The sequence below is a fragment of the Pteronotus mesoamericanus genome, unplaced genomic scaffold (assembly GCF_021234165.1).
Source record: "Pteronotus mesoamericanus isolate MK-2021 breed Mesoamerican mustached bat unplaced genomic scaffold, CSHL_Meso_final contig_64, whole genome shotgun sequence".
Taxonomy (NCBI): domain Eukaryota; kingdom Metazoa; phylum Chordata; class Mammalia; order Chiroptera; family Mormoopidae; genus Pteronotus; species Pteronotus mesoamericanus.
Window position 1 is genome coordinate 4,656,757 of NW_026555224.1, and position 18,086 is coordinate 4,674,842.

Consider the following 18,086-nt stretch of genomic DNA (forward strand, 5'->3'; position numbering starts at 1 on the left):
CCATGTTACTGTTTTTAGAGATGGTCTGTTGCTTTTTTATATAGTATTAGCAAAGAAAAAAAGTGCCCCCTGATTTAGTTCAGTATAAGTCTACCATTACAATTTCCAATTGATCTATTCTTTAATAGGTTCATAAAAAAGAATTCTTCAAATGTCTCTAATCCATGTTATAAATCAGGGTAAGGTTTGGATGGTGCAAAGATATGGTCAACAAATCATCCCTATTTACTTGGAACTTTCTGTTATAGCACAGAAAGTCTCATGTCCCATGTAACCATTCAGCCTTAGGCAAATCAGGACAGTTGGTTTTCCTAAGAAAATGCCCCTAAGCTCCGAAACTCAAGAATGTCCAAATCCACCATGGCTAGTGTGGCTCAGTGGATTAAGTGCCTGCCTACGAAGCAAGGGGTCACTGGTTTGATTCCCAGCGAGGGTACATGCCTGGGTTGTGGGCCAGGTCCCCACTAGGGGGTGCACGAGGGGCAACCACACACTGATGTTTCCCTCTTCCTCTCTTCCTTTCCCTCTAAAAATAAACAAAATCTTAAAAAAAAAAAAAAAAAAAAAAAGAATGTCCAAATCTTACCTTGTCTTAATCTAGTTCCCCATGAGGCTCCCAAAGAGGCCATACATACAAAGAAACAGCAGCAAAGGGTAAGTAAAATGTTTTATTTGATTCTCAATTATTATTAGACTGGGCTCATCTCAATACCTCCAGAGCTGCAAGAGAGCTGAGATGGAGCACATGGACAAGTCTAGACACCAAGGGTCTCCATTACTACTTTAACCCAAATTTTAAGTCTTAGAAGCTAAGATCCTTGGGTCCACAGTGAAACAGAAGACTGAAGCAAAGATGAATGGGCTTAGGCCTTTGTGCAAGGAAGAAAGAAAAGAAAGATGGCTGACTTTGAGCCTTGGCTCAATTTATTTCTCCTACTTCAGGAAACATGATAACAGAAGAGAGAGCCACATGTGTCTGGTCTCTCGCTAAGTGACTCTTCTAATTGATAAGCATGGCTTAGACCATATTCTGGACTATTTATAGCATCTCTTCCCTAGCAGGAGAGGTAGGAGTGGGAATGGAAGGAGAGGGGAGACCTTTTCCCCACACGATGTTAAAAACAAAACCAAACTAAGAGGCAAGGAAGTATCATTGTGTGAATATGTGAAACCTCTTTAAGGAATCAATTTTGAATTAATTTTTAAAATCAAAGCTTATTTAAAAGTAATAGAAGCCTTTTTAGTTTCTTTAGTAGACAATTTATTTTGATAAATTTGCTCAATAACAAAAATACAAGTGAAGAAAATTATGTTCATTTTATACAGTTGATATTAACAATTTGTTTTGAAACTATTAATTGAAAAATGTTAAAACCAATTAGAAAACAATTCTTAATAAAGTTTAGGGCAATATACAGACCTTGATCACAAACTTCAAAATAATAAACCCTGTGTAGGGAATTCAACCTACACAGGACACTTTCTTCCTTCATATCTTTTTATCCTTCAAAAATCAGCTCTAAAAGACAGCTTACTGTTTTGTATTGTGAATATAATTTCAATTTTTAGAAGATTAAAGTGGGTTGATAAACAGTTACTACAACCAGAGTAACTGTGGCTACTAGTCTTTTAATAAAGACAAAATAAATATAACATGTTCTTCCCATGAATCCCACAATGCAAAATAATAGCTGAGTATATCCAAAGTTAGTTTCCAATATTTTCTCAGGGCCTTTCCTCTAAATCAATAGATTGTATGTCACCAGGACTACTTATTATTATACTATAGAGACTAAACAGTGAATTCACAGAACATTAAGTGGGTATACCAAAGCTTTAGGCAGAGGGTAAAAATCAATGAAGTGTTTTGGTCATCTAGAACATTAAAAAAAAACACACAAATGGAACAGAAAATAAGTTTATAAGAAGAGTCAGAAAAATTACATACACACATCAACAACATAGAACATGGATTACCTTTGGAAAGGATCATACTGAAATGTTTGCTTTTAATGAACTGAAGATATTCCACGTTTACAGATGTTTAGGCATATGTAATAGGAGCTTCCAAAATTTTCAAACTAAGTCCTGTGCAAATAAAACCTATAACTAGTTTTCAGCAGATTTTACAGTGATGTTCTTAGGTATGAGAATAATGCACACTCTAAAAACAATTTAACAGATAAAAGTTTGACAAACTTTTTTGATTGCACCGTTAAACAGTGTTTTATATACAGTTTACAAGCTATGATTTCCTGCTATAAATTAATACTGTACTATATAGTACTTACTATAGTAACTTTTTAAAATCAACTGCTGACAGTTGTCTCTTTTCACTTACAGGATGTATAGAATTTTAAATGAACATGTCCATTTCAATGTTTGGTCTGGAAGAGTACAAAGATTTGACTTCACACATTACTTGATGGGATGGTTTTAACCCTGTGCTGACTGGTTAGAGAGAGTTTCCCCCATCAGTCCTTTATGCACTGGACCTCTAAGATGACAATGAAATTAAAGAAAATTTAATGGTTTGGGTAATAGATACAAATAAAACCTTAAGTTTTGTCATCTTGCAATACCACTGTAAGTGAAAGAAGTAAACAGTGGGGAAATTCTTAGCAGCTGAGAAACTCTCTCTCCCCATGCTCATGATCCAGTTAAAAATATTCTGAGAAACTATTTACAATAAAATTCATCTTTTGGAAGAGAAAAAGCTCCTGGTTATATAAATTAACTTGAAGCATACTTTGCTAACACTTTATGTCAGTGGTATAATGATGACAACGATAGCTTTCCTTCAAAGTGACCCATGTGACTGAGGACCAATCAAATCCCCCTGGGAACGGCAATCCCAAATGTCCAACTGACCAGACAACACTTGGGGAAAAAGAGTCTACTTTAAGCATCTTCTAAGGTGTTTCTTTGACCCAGGAAGAAAACGTGTGACATTCACTGGTAACACTCAAGGAATGCAATGCACTGGTGGCCCACCTCTTATCCCCACTCCTGAGTAAGCTGCAACACTGGGGTTTTCTTCCACAATAAAATACTGATGAATTAACAGTGAGATATATAAATGTTAAACAAGCCAGCATGGAAAGAAAATGTCGGGTTCCTCCATTTCATATTCTGAATATTTGAGGAGGCAGCCCCTTCTCTGAAGCAATCATTCTCTAATTTATAATCTAGGTTTTCAAAAAACAATGCATTCATTTGTTGGTGTGAAGCTGTACTATATAGTAGATGACTACCCAGGACTCTACTGAAGGACATTTGGGGTGCCGTTTCACTACAGGGGAAGAAACTTAGCTCCATTGCCATGAAAACTTACTTTCATTGCCATGAAAGACCCTTCCTGCCCCACATTTGAAACAGAAGATTATCTATAGTGTTCACCTGGAAAAACTAAGCACTGAGACACGAAGGCATGGAAACATGGAGAAAAGAAATACTGTATTTTAAAACTATCTGTGGGTTCAAGGGTTAGCTGCAGTGCTTCTTTTAGGAAAAAAAGATAAAGCTGTGGGTAGAGTATGGTCCTTTAAAATAAACGCAAAAATGTCAGCTTTTAGCAAACAAAGGTATATGGCATATAAAGAAAATAGTGTATCACTCAGGTTTTTGGTAAAGGAGATGTATAATAATGCTTATGAATAAAAAACATTAATTTTTATAGCAGAGTAATATTAGTAAATAGACAAAATATTGTAAATTGATATTATTAGTGGACTTTGTATTTATGTAAAGTTGTGTGCTTGAATACAAAAAATGCATTATTAATGTAACAGACAGACTCAGCTGGTAGAAAAAGAACCTCTGTACAACAGACAGTTGCCAATAATTTAAATAGTGTCAAATTCCCCAAATTACATGATCTTACCTTCTACTATCATATACAAATAAATTAACCCTACAAAAAATTTTAGCTTAACTTAAAATTGCACCTATAAAGATATGGAATTATTTGTACCTATTACAAAAACCTGTTAAAATCAAGGGCTGTTACAAAGAATGAGGTAAACTGAAGACTCTCTCCACTATGCAGCCTTCAGATAAATGGCTTTTTTTTATTGAGTTCTAGGTTTGCACACCACAGTGTTTTGCTAGCAAAGCATTCAGAGTTCTCTTCCAGAAACTGATTGCATGTGTGTATACAAATTTACACACACATACACACATATATACACATTGTATACTGCATCACAAAATATATATTATATATATTTATATAAATATAACGAACATTTCCTCCACCCAACCACCCCCAGCAACATGTTTCTTAGTGTTTGATTCCTTTTTTTTTTTGACACAGAAATAGGGAATTTCAGAATTTTTACATACATTTTAGCAAACAAGTTTTGATCTATTGGCTTCTTGTTGCAGTAACACAACAGCAATCCCTTCTGGTGCCAAAGGCTCATACTACTTACAAGGAAGCTGTGAACACTAATTTCTTAGAAGGTGAGGCCAGCCCCACAGAAATTTCTCTTGCATCCCTCCGGTCCACTTTGATTAATAAGTACTTAGAATTTTTCCCCCTCAAATCATTAGATGTTAACAACAGAACAAGAGTCACAAGGGCCCATGCTTTTCAGTAGAAAGTATTCTCCTTCACTAGGCTGCTATCACAGTGCAGATCTGACTGCCTGAATATGTGCTCAGGAGACTTAGTCAACATTGTATTTGGTTATGAAAAAGGCTCTCAATTTTTTTTTTAATCCAAAGTGCATAGTGAGAACTAATCAAAGCATTTTCTTTTCTTTTCAGCATCAGTTTCATCTAAGCATCTGCCTAAGCGAGGACTACTCAGATGCCTTGCCTTTGTCCTCCCCACCCTCCAAAAATAAAAAAATAAAATAAAATTTAAAATAATTAAAAAATCAAGCAATTTAGACATTCATCAGCCTGGTAAACAAACTTTGCCAGCAAATAGAAGTCCTACTATTGTAAAGAAAATTGATAAGACAAAAAGTACATATGATGACCCAACTACTGTGTTGTTGGGTAATTTATAAGGTTGACCTCCGACTTCATTGATGTAAAATCCTATTGGAAATATTAGGGCAGCCATACAGAAAAGGATCACTGTAAAACAAACCAAAACACAACATTAGTAACATGGTTTGGTGATTAGAGAAACAATGAAAATTGGTACAAAGGAAGTTCATAAGAAGGGTCATGGATTGGTAACATGGTCAAACCTGTTAAAATGTGAACCACTTGCCAAAAGATTTGCATATACTATAGATTATGTAATATCCCCAAAGCCTAACAAATTCAGTAAAAGCTGAGTTAGCCTTTCAAAAATCAGCATTAAGAAAGGTCCCCAAACAAAGTACTTGCTTGTATTATTTTTGACCATTTAAAGCCGTGATTAGGGTTAAGTTCTGGCTGTACTACTTACTAACTGTGTAATCTTAGGCTTCTGATTCCCTTCTGAAAATGGAATAAATGCTGGAAGTATTGGGTTGGCCAAAAAGTCCATTTAGTTTTTTTCTGTAAAATAAAAGACACATTTTTCATTTTCACCAATAACTTTATTGATTTGGATATTCTGAGTATGTTGGCTATTTCCTGCTATTGCCTTCTAATGGGTAGAGGCCAGTGGTGCTCTTAAACATCTTCCAATGCATAAGACAACCCCACAGCAAAGAATTACTTGGCTTCTACCAAAAAACTTTGCAAACCACTTTTGACACGCTTGATCAGTCAGAGAATCTTCTCCATACACTGCCCAAATTTTTTTCTGTGTTTCAGTAGTAGCATTTTTACTTTTCTTGAAATAATAAAGCATAATACACCAAAAATGTTGCATATCTTTGTCTTCAATATTAAAATGACTACACAAAATTTCACCAATTTTGATGTTTTTAAAAAATGCACACTGATATGACAGCTTTCACAATACAATCTAAAAAAATTGTTTCAAATGAAATTAAAGACAACTAAGCACTACTAGAGTCATAGGAGGGAGAAAAACTAAATGAACTTTTTGGCCAACCCAATATACACAAATCATTATTGAGTCCCTGGCACAGTGCCACATTGACAAGTGTTGAATAAATGTTGCATATTATCATCTTAGTTATTATTTTGCCAATTCTCTGCTCCTGTAAGTTAATATCATTTAGAAGGAATTGGGGAAAAGGTGCTTGCAAGTACCATTTACCTTACTTTGATATAAAGTCAGCTAGTGGAAAGAAACTTAGATTTCTGGGATGATTAGCAAATTGTGAGAGTGGCTATCTCTATCATGGACAAAGTTAAAAAAACCAAACAAAATCCTGAAAAACCAACAAGAGTAAAAACCACCCCCACCCCCAATCTCTGTCAGGTTTTAAAAAATATATATATATATATTTTATTGATTATGCTATTACAGTTGTCCCATTTTTTTCTCCCCTTTATGCCCCACCACCCTATACCACCCCTCCCCCCAGCATTCCCCCTATCCCAACCTTAGTTCTTGTCCATGGGTCAGGCATAAAAGTTCTTTGGCTTCTCCATTTCCTACACTATTCTTAACCTCTCCCTGCCTATTTTGTACCTACCATTTATGCTGCTTGTTTCCTGTACCTTTTCCCCCATTCTTCCCTCATCCCTTCCCTCTTATCTTCTATGATTCTGTTCCTGTTCTAGTTGTTTGCTTAGTTTGTTTTTGTTTTTTAGGTTCAGCTGTTTATAGTTTTTAGTTTATTGTCATTTTACTGTTCAGAGTTTTCGATCTTCTTTTTCTTAGATAAGTCCCTTTAACATTTCATATAATAAGGGCTTGGTGATGATGAACTCCTTTAACTTGATCTTATCTGGGGAGCACTTTATCTGCCCTTCCATTCTGAATGATAGCTTTGCTGGGTAGAGTAATCTTGGATGTAGGTCCTTGCTTTTTATGACTTTGAAAACTTCTTGCCAGCCCCTTCTTGCCTGCAAGGTTTCTTCTGAAAAATCAGCTGACAGTCTTACAGAACTCCTTTGTAAGTAACTGTCTCCTTTTCTCTTGCTACTTTTGAGATTCTCTCATTATCTTTAGTCTTGGGTAATGTAATTATGATGTGCCTTGGTGTGTGCTTCCTTGGGTCCAACTTCTTTGGGACTCTCTGAGCTTCCTGGATCTCCTGGAAGTCTATTTCCTTGGCCAGATTGGGGAAATTCTCCTTCATTATTTTCTCAAATAAGGTTTTAATTTCTTGCTCTTCCCCATCTCCTTCTGACACCCCTATGATTCAGATGTTGAAATGTTTCAAGTTGTCCCAGAGGTTCCTAAGTCTCTCCTCATTTTTTTGAATTCTTGTTTCTTCATTCTGTTCTGGTTGAATGTTTATTTCTTCCTTCTGCTCCAAATCATTGATCTGAGTCCCAGTTTCCTTCCCTTTACTGTTGGTCCCCTGTATATTTTTCTTTATTTCACTTTGCATAACCTTCACTTTTTCCTCCATTTTGTGACCATACTCTACAAATTCCGTGAGCATCCAGATTACCAGTGTTTTGAACTATGCATCTGATAGGCTGGCTATCTGTTCATCGTTCAGTTTGGATCTTTGATCTGTTCTTTCATTTGGGCCATTTTTCTTTGTCTCTATGTGCCTGTTACTTTGGAAGGGGCAGAGTCTTTGGTATTCGCCAGGGTGGGGCAACCAAGGTTGCTGTGTTGTGATGCTGTCTGTGGGGAAGGGGTCCAAAAGGGAACAATGCCACTTGCTCGGCTCTCAACCAGCTTTCAGTCACTTACCTTGGTACCCACAAGCAAATTGGGCCCTTCTAGTACTAACTCCCTGGTGGGTGGGTTTGCGTATGTTCTAGGGCTCCATGGGTCTCTCCAACAGACTCTCCTGTGAGGCTGGGAGTTTCTCCTGCCACCGCAAGGAGAGGTTTTTATCTCTAGAGGTTTTGAGATGTTTTTTTCTCACACTAGAACCCTTGATTGTGCAGTCTGTCTCACTCTCCAGCTGTTCCTCATGGTTTATCCACATGCAAATATGGGACCGCCTGGTCTGTCAGCCACCCCCTTGCCACACATCTTCTCCACCCCTCCTACTGGTCTGGATGAATGTTTCTTTTTTAACTCCTTGGTTGTTGGACTTCCATACAGTTATATTTTCTGGCAGCTCTGGTTATATTTTTTGTTTTTAAATTTGCTGTTCTTCTTTTGGTTTGACAGGAGGCAAAGTGTATCTACCTATGGCTCCATCTTAGCTGGACATCCCTCTACTGAATACAAATAGGTTCAAGTGGGGGAGGATGGGAAAAGCTTTGAGTTTTGAATACAAACACAATGAAATCTAGTATTTGCTAAAATGTTTCTAGGAAAATATCAGAAAAACCACTGTCTGGGTAGAAGTAATTTCATAGGCCACTGTATTAGCAAACAGCATACTCCCTTGTGCTACCAAAGAAATGTCCTTCTTAGTGACTGCAAGTTACCTACAGATAGGTTAGTTTTTCCAAGAAAATAGTTTATGCCCTTTGAGAGCACATTGGTCAAGAGTGAAAAATCATTCAAATTTCTCCACAGGCAGAAACATTTCTTCAGGATAATGTGAAGACAGATTACTATACTCAATGTATATGAAGAGTTGAAGCTTTCCATTATTATCTGAATGAGAAACCTTTCCAAGTTGGACCTCTCCCCAGGAATACTGATAGAGCCCTGGGTAATATATTAGTTGACACTTGTCCTAAATTACTTTTGTGTTAGCCAGTCAACAAAATTTAATAAGAGTCCTTAATAAGTCAACAGAAGTCTTTTCTTGGAATAGCTCTAGAAATGCATTAAAAAGTAACATTTTCTCAAATAATACACTAACTTAAGAGATACACCAGCACCCTCATTTGCTTTGCACAATTTAAGTGGATTATTTACTATTATACACAGTCTACTTCATTGTGGGCAAATGATCACACCAAATAATTTTATATAAGCAAATTAGAATCTTTTGGATACCTATAATAGAACAAAAGAAAAATCCAGTAATTAAGTATTAGATCTTTTGGTCCTTCTGTTATACAGCCAGTAAATAAATAACTTTACCAGTGATGCCAATACCCACTTATTAGAATTATCTGTTACCACTTTCTAATAGTTCTTATGCCTTAATATAATTTAAGTAAAAATAAACCACAATCTAAGTAGCTATACATAATCTATAAAAACAATGGGATACAATTAGTTTTAAAAACAATTTGTTTCTTAATTACTAATCTCAAAAACTAACTGATTTAGAAATACGCAGATGTTACATTTTATTGTTACCTAATATGCTGACTTTATGCCTATCCTTCCTATTTTTATTGTAAAATAAAAACCTGTCCGTTATAATGGAGTAATCTTTTAGCATTTTACAAGACTTAATTATTTTCCAAATTGGTTAGGAAAAGCTTAATCAAATTTATAGGAAGCAATGGACTCTTACTCAATCTAATTTTGGTTTTTAATCCAAAAAATTAGGTTCTCTATACTTCCTGGGGATATTTAATATGGGTAGATGATTTTTATTTTAATCTTTTGAGACCTGTAAAGTTACTTTAGACCTTAAAATATTTTTTTCTCTTTTTAAAATTGAATTTATTGGGGTGACACTTGTTAACAAAACCATACAGGTTTCAAGTGTACAACTCAATAAAACATCATCTAACGCTGACAGTATCTTCCAATTTTTGACAGTTAAGTTCTGGGTCATAAACAAGCCTATAAAGACATAACTTCATATCCTCCATGGTAATTAGAGTCAGATATCAGGTATATAGATGAGGTAGATGAGGATGTAAATTAGGGTGCAAAGGAATGGACACATCTTTGTTACCCCTTTTCTCCATAGGCAAAACCCATCATGTGTGGCTCTCCTCTGAGAGATTTCTCCACTGTGTAAACCCCAGAGAAAATGTTACCCTTACATTCTTACCAAAACTACAATTTAACTGGAGCAAAAATGCATAAAATAGAGTTGATGATATACAGAAGTGGAACACTAGGGGGAGCCCAATCCCTCTCAGGAGAGCCAGAGCCAACCCAGTGGACCAGCTCTAGAACAAAACCTAGTGTATTTAAGGAAGTTAAGAGTAAACACAGTTCTATGCTTACCTAGATGCCATTAACTTCAAGATATATTCTTGAACTAAAAACCAAGGTACAGAACAGTATAAACAGAATAAATATATATATTTATAGAACACTCACATATATACAAACATGTTTTGATACATGGAACACCTTTGGTAGGAAACCCTAGAAACTAGAAATGATGGTTGGCTCAAGGAAAGGAGTATTGGATATCTGGGTTGCAGAGCCACACATAAGACTTATTTTTCACTTGGTGATCCTTTCATAGACTTTGAATTATGTATTTTATGCATATTACTTTTAAAAACTTAAATTATTTAAAAAAATAAAGGAAAAACACACTGCATATGGGGGTAGCTACATATACTTAAATATTCTCTATTGAAGGGGAACAAAAAACAAGATAATCCATTCTTTACATTTATTGGATCACAAAAACAATGGCTCAGTGAACACCTTAATACTTTCACTCATACTACTTTTCTAAATTATATTTGAGATTTTTTTCATATACATAGCATATGTATTCCCAAATTTCAACTAAATCCAGAAACTACATCCTTCCTTGATTTTATAAAAATAATGAATTCTATCTGGACAAGTGATTGTACCTAGGAGTAAAGATTCTCTTTAAATTCCTCACCAATACCCTTTAGTTTAGCAACACTGTCTTTGGACCCCACTATCTAGAACTTTCTTGGGAGGTCTGTCTGACCTCAAACAAGATCATCACCTTGTTTACTTTTTGCGACAGCATGGATGGAACTGGAGACTATTATGCTAAGTGAAATAAGCCAGGCGGTGAAAGACAAATACCATATGATCTCACTCATAGCTGGAATCTAAGGAACAAAATAAAGTTATGAGCAAAACAGCGACACAGAAATAAGGAACAGACTGATAACTGTACGAGGGGAGGGGAGAAGTTGGGACTAGTTAAAAGAAGGTGAAGGAACTAGACAACATATATGCATCATCCATAGATATAAACAACAGTGTGGGGACTGACTGTAGGAAGGGGGAGTAGGGGCCGGGGGGCAAAGGAGAAAAAATTGGGAGAACTGTAATTAGCATAAATAATTAAAAAATTTAAAAATAAAATTAAAAGATCATCACCTTGTCTCCCATTTCTTAACAAGAATGGAGATTTTCCTGTCAAAAGCAACTTGACTTAAATTTTAAAATTAAGGTAGATATAGACACAAAAATAAAACAACAGAACCAGTAACATACATTAAGAGAAAGATACTCTTGAACAAATACCCCATCTTAGGGTCTTTAAAAATACGCTGAGTTTTAACATCAATAGGGATATGTGGGATTCTGCCTCACCCCTATCCTATGAGTTCTAAAGGAAAATATCAAGTTGAAAGTAAGCTAAGTTGTAATATTCGTTTTTTAAAACTTATGCAAACCTGAGATGATTTTAAGGCACTGAATTAAAAGTTATATCCTGTAGTATCTGTCATAAGTTTCATCATTCTTTACCTTAGAGCAAGGTTTCTCAACACAGCCCTATTGCCATTTTGAGCTAAATAAGTCTTTGTTGTGGGACAGTTCTGTGCACTTGTAGGATGTTTTATAGCATCCTTGGCCTCTACTCACTAAGTGTCAGCAGCATCGCCCTGCTTATGACAATCAAAAATGTTTCCAGACATTGATGAATGTCCCCTAGGGACAAACTGCTTTAGAGAGAAAGAAGCAAGAAAGCAGAATTACAGAAATAACTTTTCTTTGTGCATTTTTGTTTCCTTTAACTTTGGATAAACCTCTGACGTGTTTTGAAATTAAACCAATTCGCCAAAGTACAAGAGAATGTGTAATATATAAATATATCAAACCCTTGGGCATCGATTAATGGAGTAAGAAATGTTGAGAAATAATTATCAAATAACCAAATGTTGATTTTTCAATGGTCACATACAACTGACAGCATAAAGTAAAAATCAGTGGTATTAAAAAGCACATCAACAACTTAGTCTAATTTACATTTGTTATATTTTTGTCTAGATTTATCTTTATTTGATAGAAGATACCAATACCTTCAGGAAGAGCAAAGACTCAGGTTGGTGATAGCTCTGAGTCACAAACCTGGAACACACATGTCACAATGTGAGCAAAAATAAAATTCATTAAAATAGCATTTCATACAAAGCAATTAAGGTTTTGGATGTCCTGGTCTTGGAGAATTCTGAAGAACCGTTTGGACTGCGCAGTTTATCTGACGGCCATATGCAAGTGGTGTTCTTTGATGGATTATAGAGTTCTTATTACTGATCCTTGATTATCTTCATAAAAATACCAGTGTGTGCATGCCTTTTAGACAAATTACTAGCACAAGTTACTTACTTCCAGTGAATGCTATCCATCGAGCATATTTTGTAGCTTCTCTTCGCCAGTGGGAAGCTACCAGCAAACCACATGTGACAGTCAATGAAATGATTCCCATGATGATAAAAAACAGGGTGGTGACCCACTCTGGGGGAAGCCGAGGTGGGATGCACGTTCGGTCTCGTCCATGGATTGTTTGACACTGTCGCACAAGGCCCACAGTGAGTGCTCCTGGGGAGATGCAGAAGGTGGGAATGTTATAGTGGTTTGGCATATCCAGGGGATATTACCTACTAATACCCCTTTAGTTCTTAAGTCATAATCCTCTCTACGTGGGTCATTCAAGCACTTAGATTCCACTGAGTCCCACTCTCCAGCATTCTGCTACAATTTGTAAGGTAATAATACTTGGCATAACATATGAAGTGAACTTAAAAAAAAATTAAAAGGGAGTTCATTTAATCATTCATTAAACAAATACTTTTTTGAGTACCTGTGTCAGGTGCTGTTTCTAGGCTCCAGGAAAATAACAGTAAATAAGCAATGAGGCTCCTATCCTTACTAGCAAAAAGAACTGGAACTTTTGTATTCCCAGATCCATGGCTCGTGGAATATTACTTTATTTTGGCTGAGGAAACCACTTTTCAGGAAATTGAAGGCTAACATAAAATATGTTTAAAGCATACTATACAAGTATAATTAAATACTGAATTAAATACTAGAACCAATATATTTTATTAAAGTTAAAAGGTCTAAGATATTACAATACTTTTCCATTATATTCAAGAAAATGGTGGGAAAACTACTAAATTGCCCCCATTTGGAAAGTTCAACAATTTTTGTACAATGAACAAGTGTTCACAGTTGCCAAATCATTACTTGCATGCTTCTGCAATAAAGCATGAAGGCATTAGTGGTAATTTTTTAAGTGGCCCTTCTCCTGTTCATTAGAGTAAGAGGAAAGTGAAGATGGCGGAGGTGTGAGTGGAAGTCACACTGACCTCCTCCCAGGACCAATCTGAATTACAACTAAACTGTGGAGAAATCACTTGGAACAAACAACTGAACAATAGCGAGAGAGGAGCCTTGTAACCTCAGACAGACAGAAGAATCAGCTCTAGCACAATCTAACTGGTAAGGAGTGCGGTAGAGACTCGAGAAGGTGGGTGTGGTGCCCACCAGTGGCAGCATCAGAAGGATACTGAAATGGATAATTGGATCCCACTGAGATGAGCAAGGTCTAAACCATAGCGGGGATCTCCAGCCTACAGCACCAAAGTCAAAAAGAGTACACAGGTAACAGCCAGCTGCAAAAACCAGCAAGGTTGTTCTTTGCCATAGATGGGCAGCTGGAGATGCAAAGTGGCGTTTAAAGGGCCAGTGCATAACTTTTGGTATGCAGCCACTTACCCTGGGCTCCAGCAAAGGCAGGGGCAGAGTGGGCTGGAGACACCTGAGGAGAGACGGGGGAAGGAGGCTTTGGGGAGAGAACTGAGAGAGTGGCTGGCGGGATCCCAGTGCTGACTCATCCCCCATGCGGCAGCAGCCATCTTGCTCAGGCACAGACCACTCCCCTGAGCGGGTACAGTGTGAGAGGACTGAATAACCCAGCCCCCAGGAGAAACTTTTGCCTGCCCAGTGGTGTCTCTAAGCCAGCCTGCTGAGTGCTGAGTGACTAGATTAACAGCTGAAGGAAATAGCCACAGGCAGTATATTTCCTGGAAGTCTCAGCTTGTGCACATTGAGTAGGGGGAGGGGGGGGGGCAGCGCGGCGGCGCTACGTGCAGACAAGCTGGAAGAAATAGAGGACCCCTGGCCAAAGGGGTCACAGAGCTGCATAGAGAGCCTTGAGGAGAGACTGGAGACGGAGGCGTTGGGGAAAGAACAGGAGGAGGAACCGGGGAGTCCCGACTTTCTCCCCATTCCGTAGTCTCCATTTTGCATAGGCAGGACGCAACCCCAAAGAGGCAGAAGCAGGCGCACGGGAGCCAGACAGCCTGTGAATACAACGCGGTCAGCAGGAATAGTGGATCCCTGGCCGAAGGGGTCACAGAACTGCCCAGAGTCCCTGGAGGAGAGACAGGATGAACCGGAGAGTCCTGGAGCTGACCTCCTCCCATTTCCGTAGTCTCCATTTTGCGTGGGCAGGCAATGCCCTCAAAGAGCCAAAAGCGGGGAAACCACACAATAGAAGACTCTAAACTGACCAGTACTGGGGTGCCCGCCGGGCAGGGGGGCCAGATGAGTGCGTGAGGTCATGAATAAGCGCCCCTCGGCTGGGGCAAGCACACGTGAGCCAGGGCTGGCGGGGGATCCTGCTGGGCCAGGGAGCGCGCTCAAGGAGCCGGTGTGAGAGGAGAGAGAGATCCACAGAAATAGTGGTAGGGGTCACAGAGCTGCGCAAAGCAGAAGTCAGACACAGACAGCAGACTCTTGGAAAGGGTCAAACAAATGACCCAAGGTCAGATAGGGTCAACAACTGACATCATCAGAGGCAGGCCCAGAAAGAAAAGTAAAGAAAAAACAAACAAACAAACAAATAGAAAGACCCGCCTACTACCATAGAAGTTTAATCCACAAAGTCAGGAAATCTAGATGGATCAATTGAAGCAGAAGCAAAAATAACTAACTAACAAACTAACTTAACAGACTCTCACAAAAATGGGAAGAAAAAGAAGTTCCCCCCAAATGAGGGGAAAAGGGGAATCCCCCCAGAGAGAGCTAAATGAAATAGAGGCAAGGGAACTATCAGATACTGAATTCAAAACAATGGTTCTAAGGAAGCTCAATGAGCTCAGCCAGCTCAAAGATGACTACGAGAAACTGCAGAGAAACTATCAGGATTGTACAGCAAACTAGATCAACCGGGAAAAGGACATAGAAACTATCAAGAAGACACAAGAGGATATGAAGAATACCATTTCTGAATTGAAGAACACAGTAGAAGGAATCCAAAGCAGGCTGGATGAAGCTGAGGATCGAATCAGTGAGATGGAGGACAATGTAGAAAGGAGCTCCCAGAAAGAACAAGAAATGGAAAAAAAGACTCAAAAAAACAAAGAGGCATTTAGGGAAATGCAGGACAGCCTGAAACGCAGTAATATCCGCATAATAGGGATACCAGAAGGGGAAGAGGAGCAAGGGATAGAGAACCGCTCTGAAAAAGTAATGATGGAAAATTTACCCAATTTGAGGAGAGAAAAGGTCTCATGGATCCAGGAGGCACAGAGGGCCCCACTCAAGAGGGACCCAAGGAGGTCCACTCCAAGACACATCATCATTAAAATGGCAACTATCAAAGACAAAGAGAGAATCCTCAAAGCAGCAAGGGAGAAGGAGAAAGTAACATACAAGGGGGCCCCGATATGCCTAGGAGCTGACTTCTCAACAGAAACACTACAAGCCAGAAGGGAATGGCAACAAATATTCCAAGTAATGAAAAGCAAGGGCCTACAACCAAGGCTGCTCTACTGAGTAAGACTCTCAATTAAAATAGAAGGGGAAATAAGAAGTTTCCCAGACAAAAGAAGGCTAAAAGAATACATCTCTACCAGACCAGCACTACAAGATATGCTAAAGGGACTGGTTTAAGAAGATGAAGGAAAAGAATGAGAAAGAGAAAAACACAGGTACAAAGAGAAAAAATTAATAGGTTTCTATCAGTAATAACTCTCAATGTAAATAGACTAAATGCCCCAATGAAAAAACACAGGATAGCTGAATGGATAAGAAAACATGACCCACATATATGCTGCCTACAAAAGACCCACCTCAGAGCAAAAGACCTACACAAATTGAAAGTAAAGAGATGGAAAAAAATATTCCAAGCAAATGGGCAGGAGAAGAAAGCACGGGCTGCAATACTTTTATCAGACAAAATAGATTTCAAAACAAAGGACATAAAGAGAGACCCAGAGGGGCACTTTATAATACTTAAAGGAAGAATCTATCAAGAAGACATCAACATTGTAAACTTATGTGCACCCAACATAGGGGCACCCAAGTATATAAGGAAAATCTTGGACGACTTCAGAAAAGATATAGACAGCAACACCCTGATAGCAGGGGATTTTGACACCCCACTGTCAAAAGTGGACAGATCTTCCAAACAAAACATCAACAAGGATATTGTAGAGCTGAATGACGCACTGAATCATATAGACTTAATTGACATATATAGAACCTTACATCCCAAAGAAGAAAAATACACATTCTTTTCAAATGCTCATGGGAGTTTTTCAAAGATAGACCACATGACAGGACACAAAGCAAACCTCAGCAAATTCAGGAAAATTGAAATAATACCAAACTTTTTCTTGGACCACAAGGGACTGAAACTGGAAATCAACCTCAAAGAGAAACTTCAAAAACGTGCAAACTCATGGAGACTGAACAGCAGACAATTAAACAATGAATGGGTCAATAATGAGATAAGAGAAGATCTTATCAAAAAATTTCTGGAAACAAATGAAAATGAACAGACAACAGTCCAAAACCTATGGGACAGAGCAAGGACGGTCCTGAGAGGGAAGTTCATAGCAATACAGGCTTACCTAAAACGGATAAAAGATCTAACACTACAACTTCAAGAATTGGAGAAAGAACAACAAATAAATCCCAGAGCAAGTAGAAGGAAGGAAATAGTCAAGATTAGAGCAGAAGTGAATGACATAGAGACGAAAAGAACAATTCAAAGGATCAACCAATCCAGGAGCTGGTTCTTTGAAAAGATAAATAAAATTGACAAGCCTTTAAGCAGACTCACCAAGGAAATAAGGGAGAGGACCCAAATTAATAATATCAGACACGAAAGAAGAGAAATAACAACTGATACCACAGAAATACAAAGGATTGTCAGAAACTACTATGAACAATTATATGCCAAGTAATTTGAAAACCTTGATGAAATGGACAATTTCTAGAAAAGTATAACCTTCCAACACTGAAGGAGGAAGAAACAGAAAGCTTGAACAGACTGATAACAGCTGGGAAAATTGAAGCAGTCATCAAGAAACTCCCAGCACACACAAGTCCTTGGCTGGACGGTTTCACAGGAGAATTTTATAAAACATTTAAGGAAGAGCTAACCCCTGTCCTTCCAGGCTATTCCAAAAAATCCAAGAGGAGGGAAGACTCTCAGATTCTTTTTATGAGGCCAGCATCACCCTAATCCCAAAACCAGATAAAGACCCTACAAAGAAGGAAAACAACAAGCCAATTTCGCTGATGAACATAGATGCTAAAATCCTCAACCAAATATTACCAAACCGCATCCAGCAATACATTAAAAATATTATCCACCACGATCAAGTGGGATTCATCCCAGGGATGCAGGGATGGTTCAATATACGCAAGTCAATAAACGTAATACATCACATCAATAAAAGAAAAGACAAAACCACATGATCATCTCGATAGACGCGGAAAAAGCATTCGATAAGGTACAGCACCCATTTATGATCAAAACACTCAGCAAAATGGGAATAAATGGGGCATTCCTCAACGTAATAAAGGCCATATATGAAAAACCTACAGCCAACATCATACTCAACGGGCAAAAACTAAAAGTTTTCCACTAAGATCGGTAACACAACAAGGATGTCTGCTTTCACCGCTTCTTTTCAACATGGTATTGGAAGTCCTAGTCACAGCGGTCAGACAAGAAAAAGAAATAAAAGGCATCCAAATAGGAAAG

At 37.9% G+C, this 18,086-nt stretch overlaps 1 protein-coding gene across 1 annotated transcript in view; it reads right to left on the minus strand.

Moving 5' to 3' along the window:
- Positions 1-1,237: 1,237 nt before the first annotated feature.
- MOSMO (modulator of smoothened) overlaps positions 1,238-18,086 on the minus strand; it is an 86,811-nt gene continuing 69,962 nt past the window's right edge. Inside the window, exons 2-3 of the mRNA XM_054580913.1 lie at positions 12,410-12,622; positions 1,238-5,088 (exon numbers count right to left, since the gene is read on the minus strand). Coding sequence (XP_054436888.1) covers positions 4,904-5,088; positions 12,410-12,622 — 398 coding nt within the window. The 3' untranslated portion in view covers positions 1,238-4,903. The remainder of the gene's footprint in view (positions 5,089-12,409; positions 12,623-18,086) is intronic.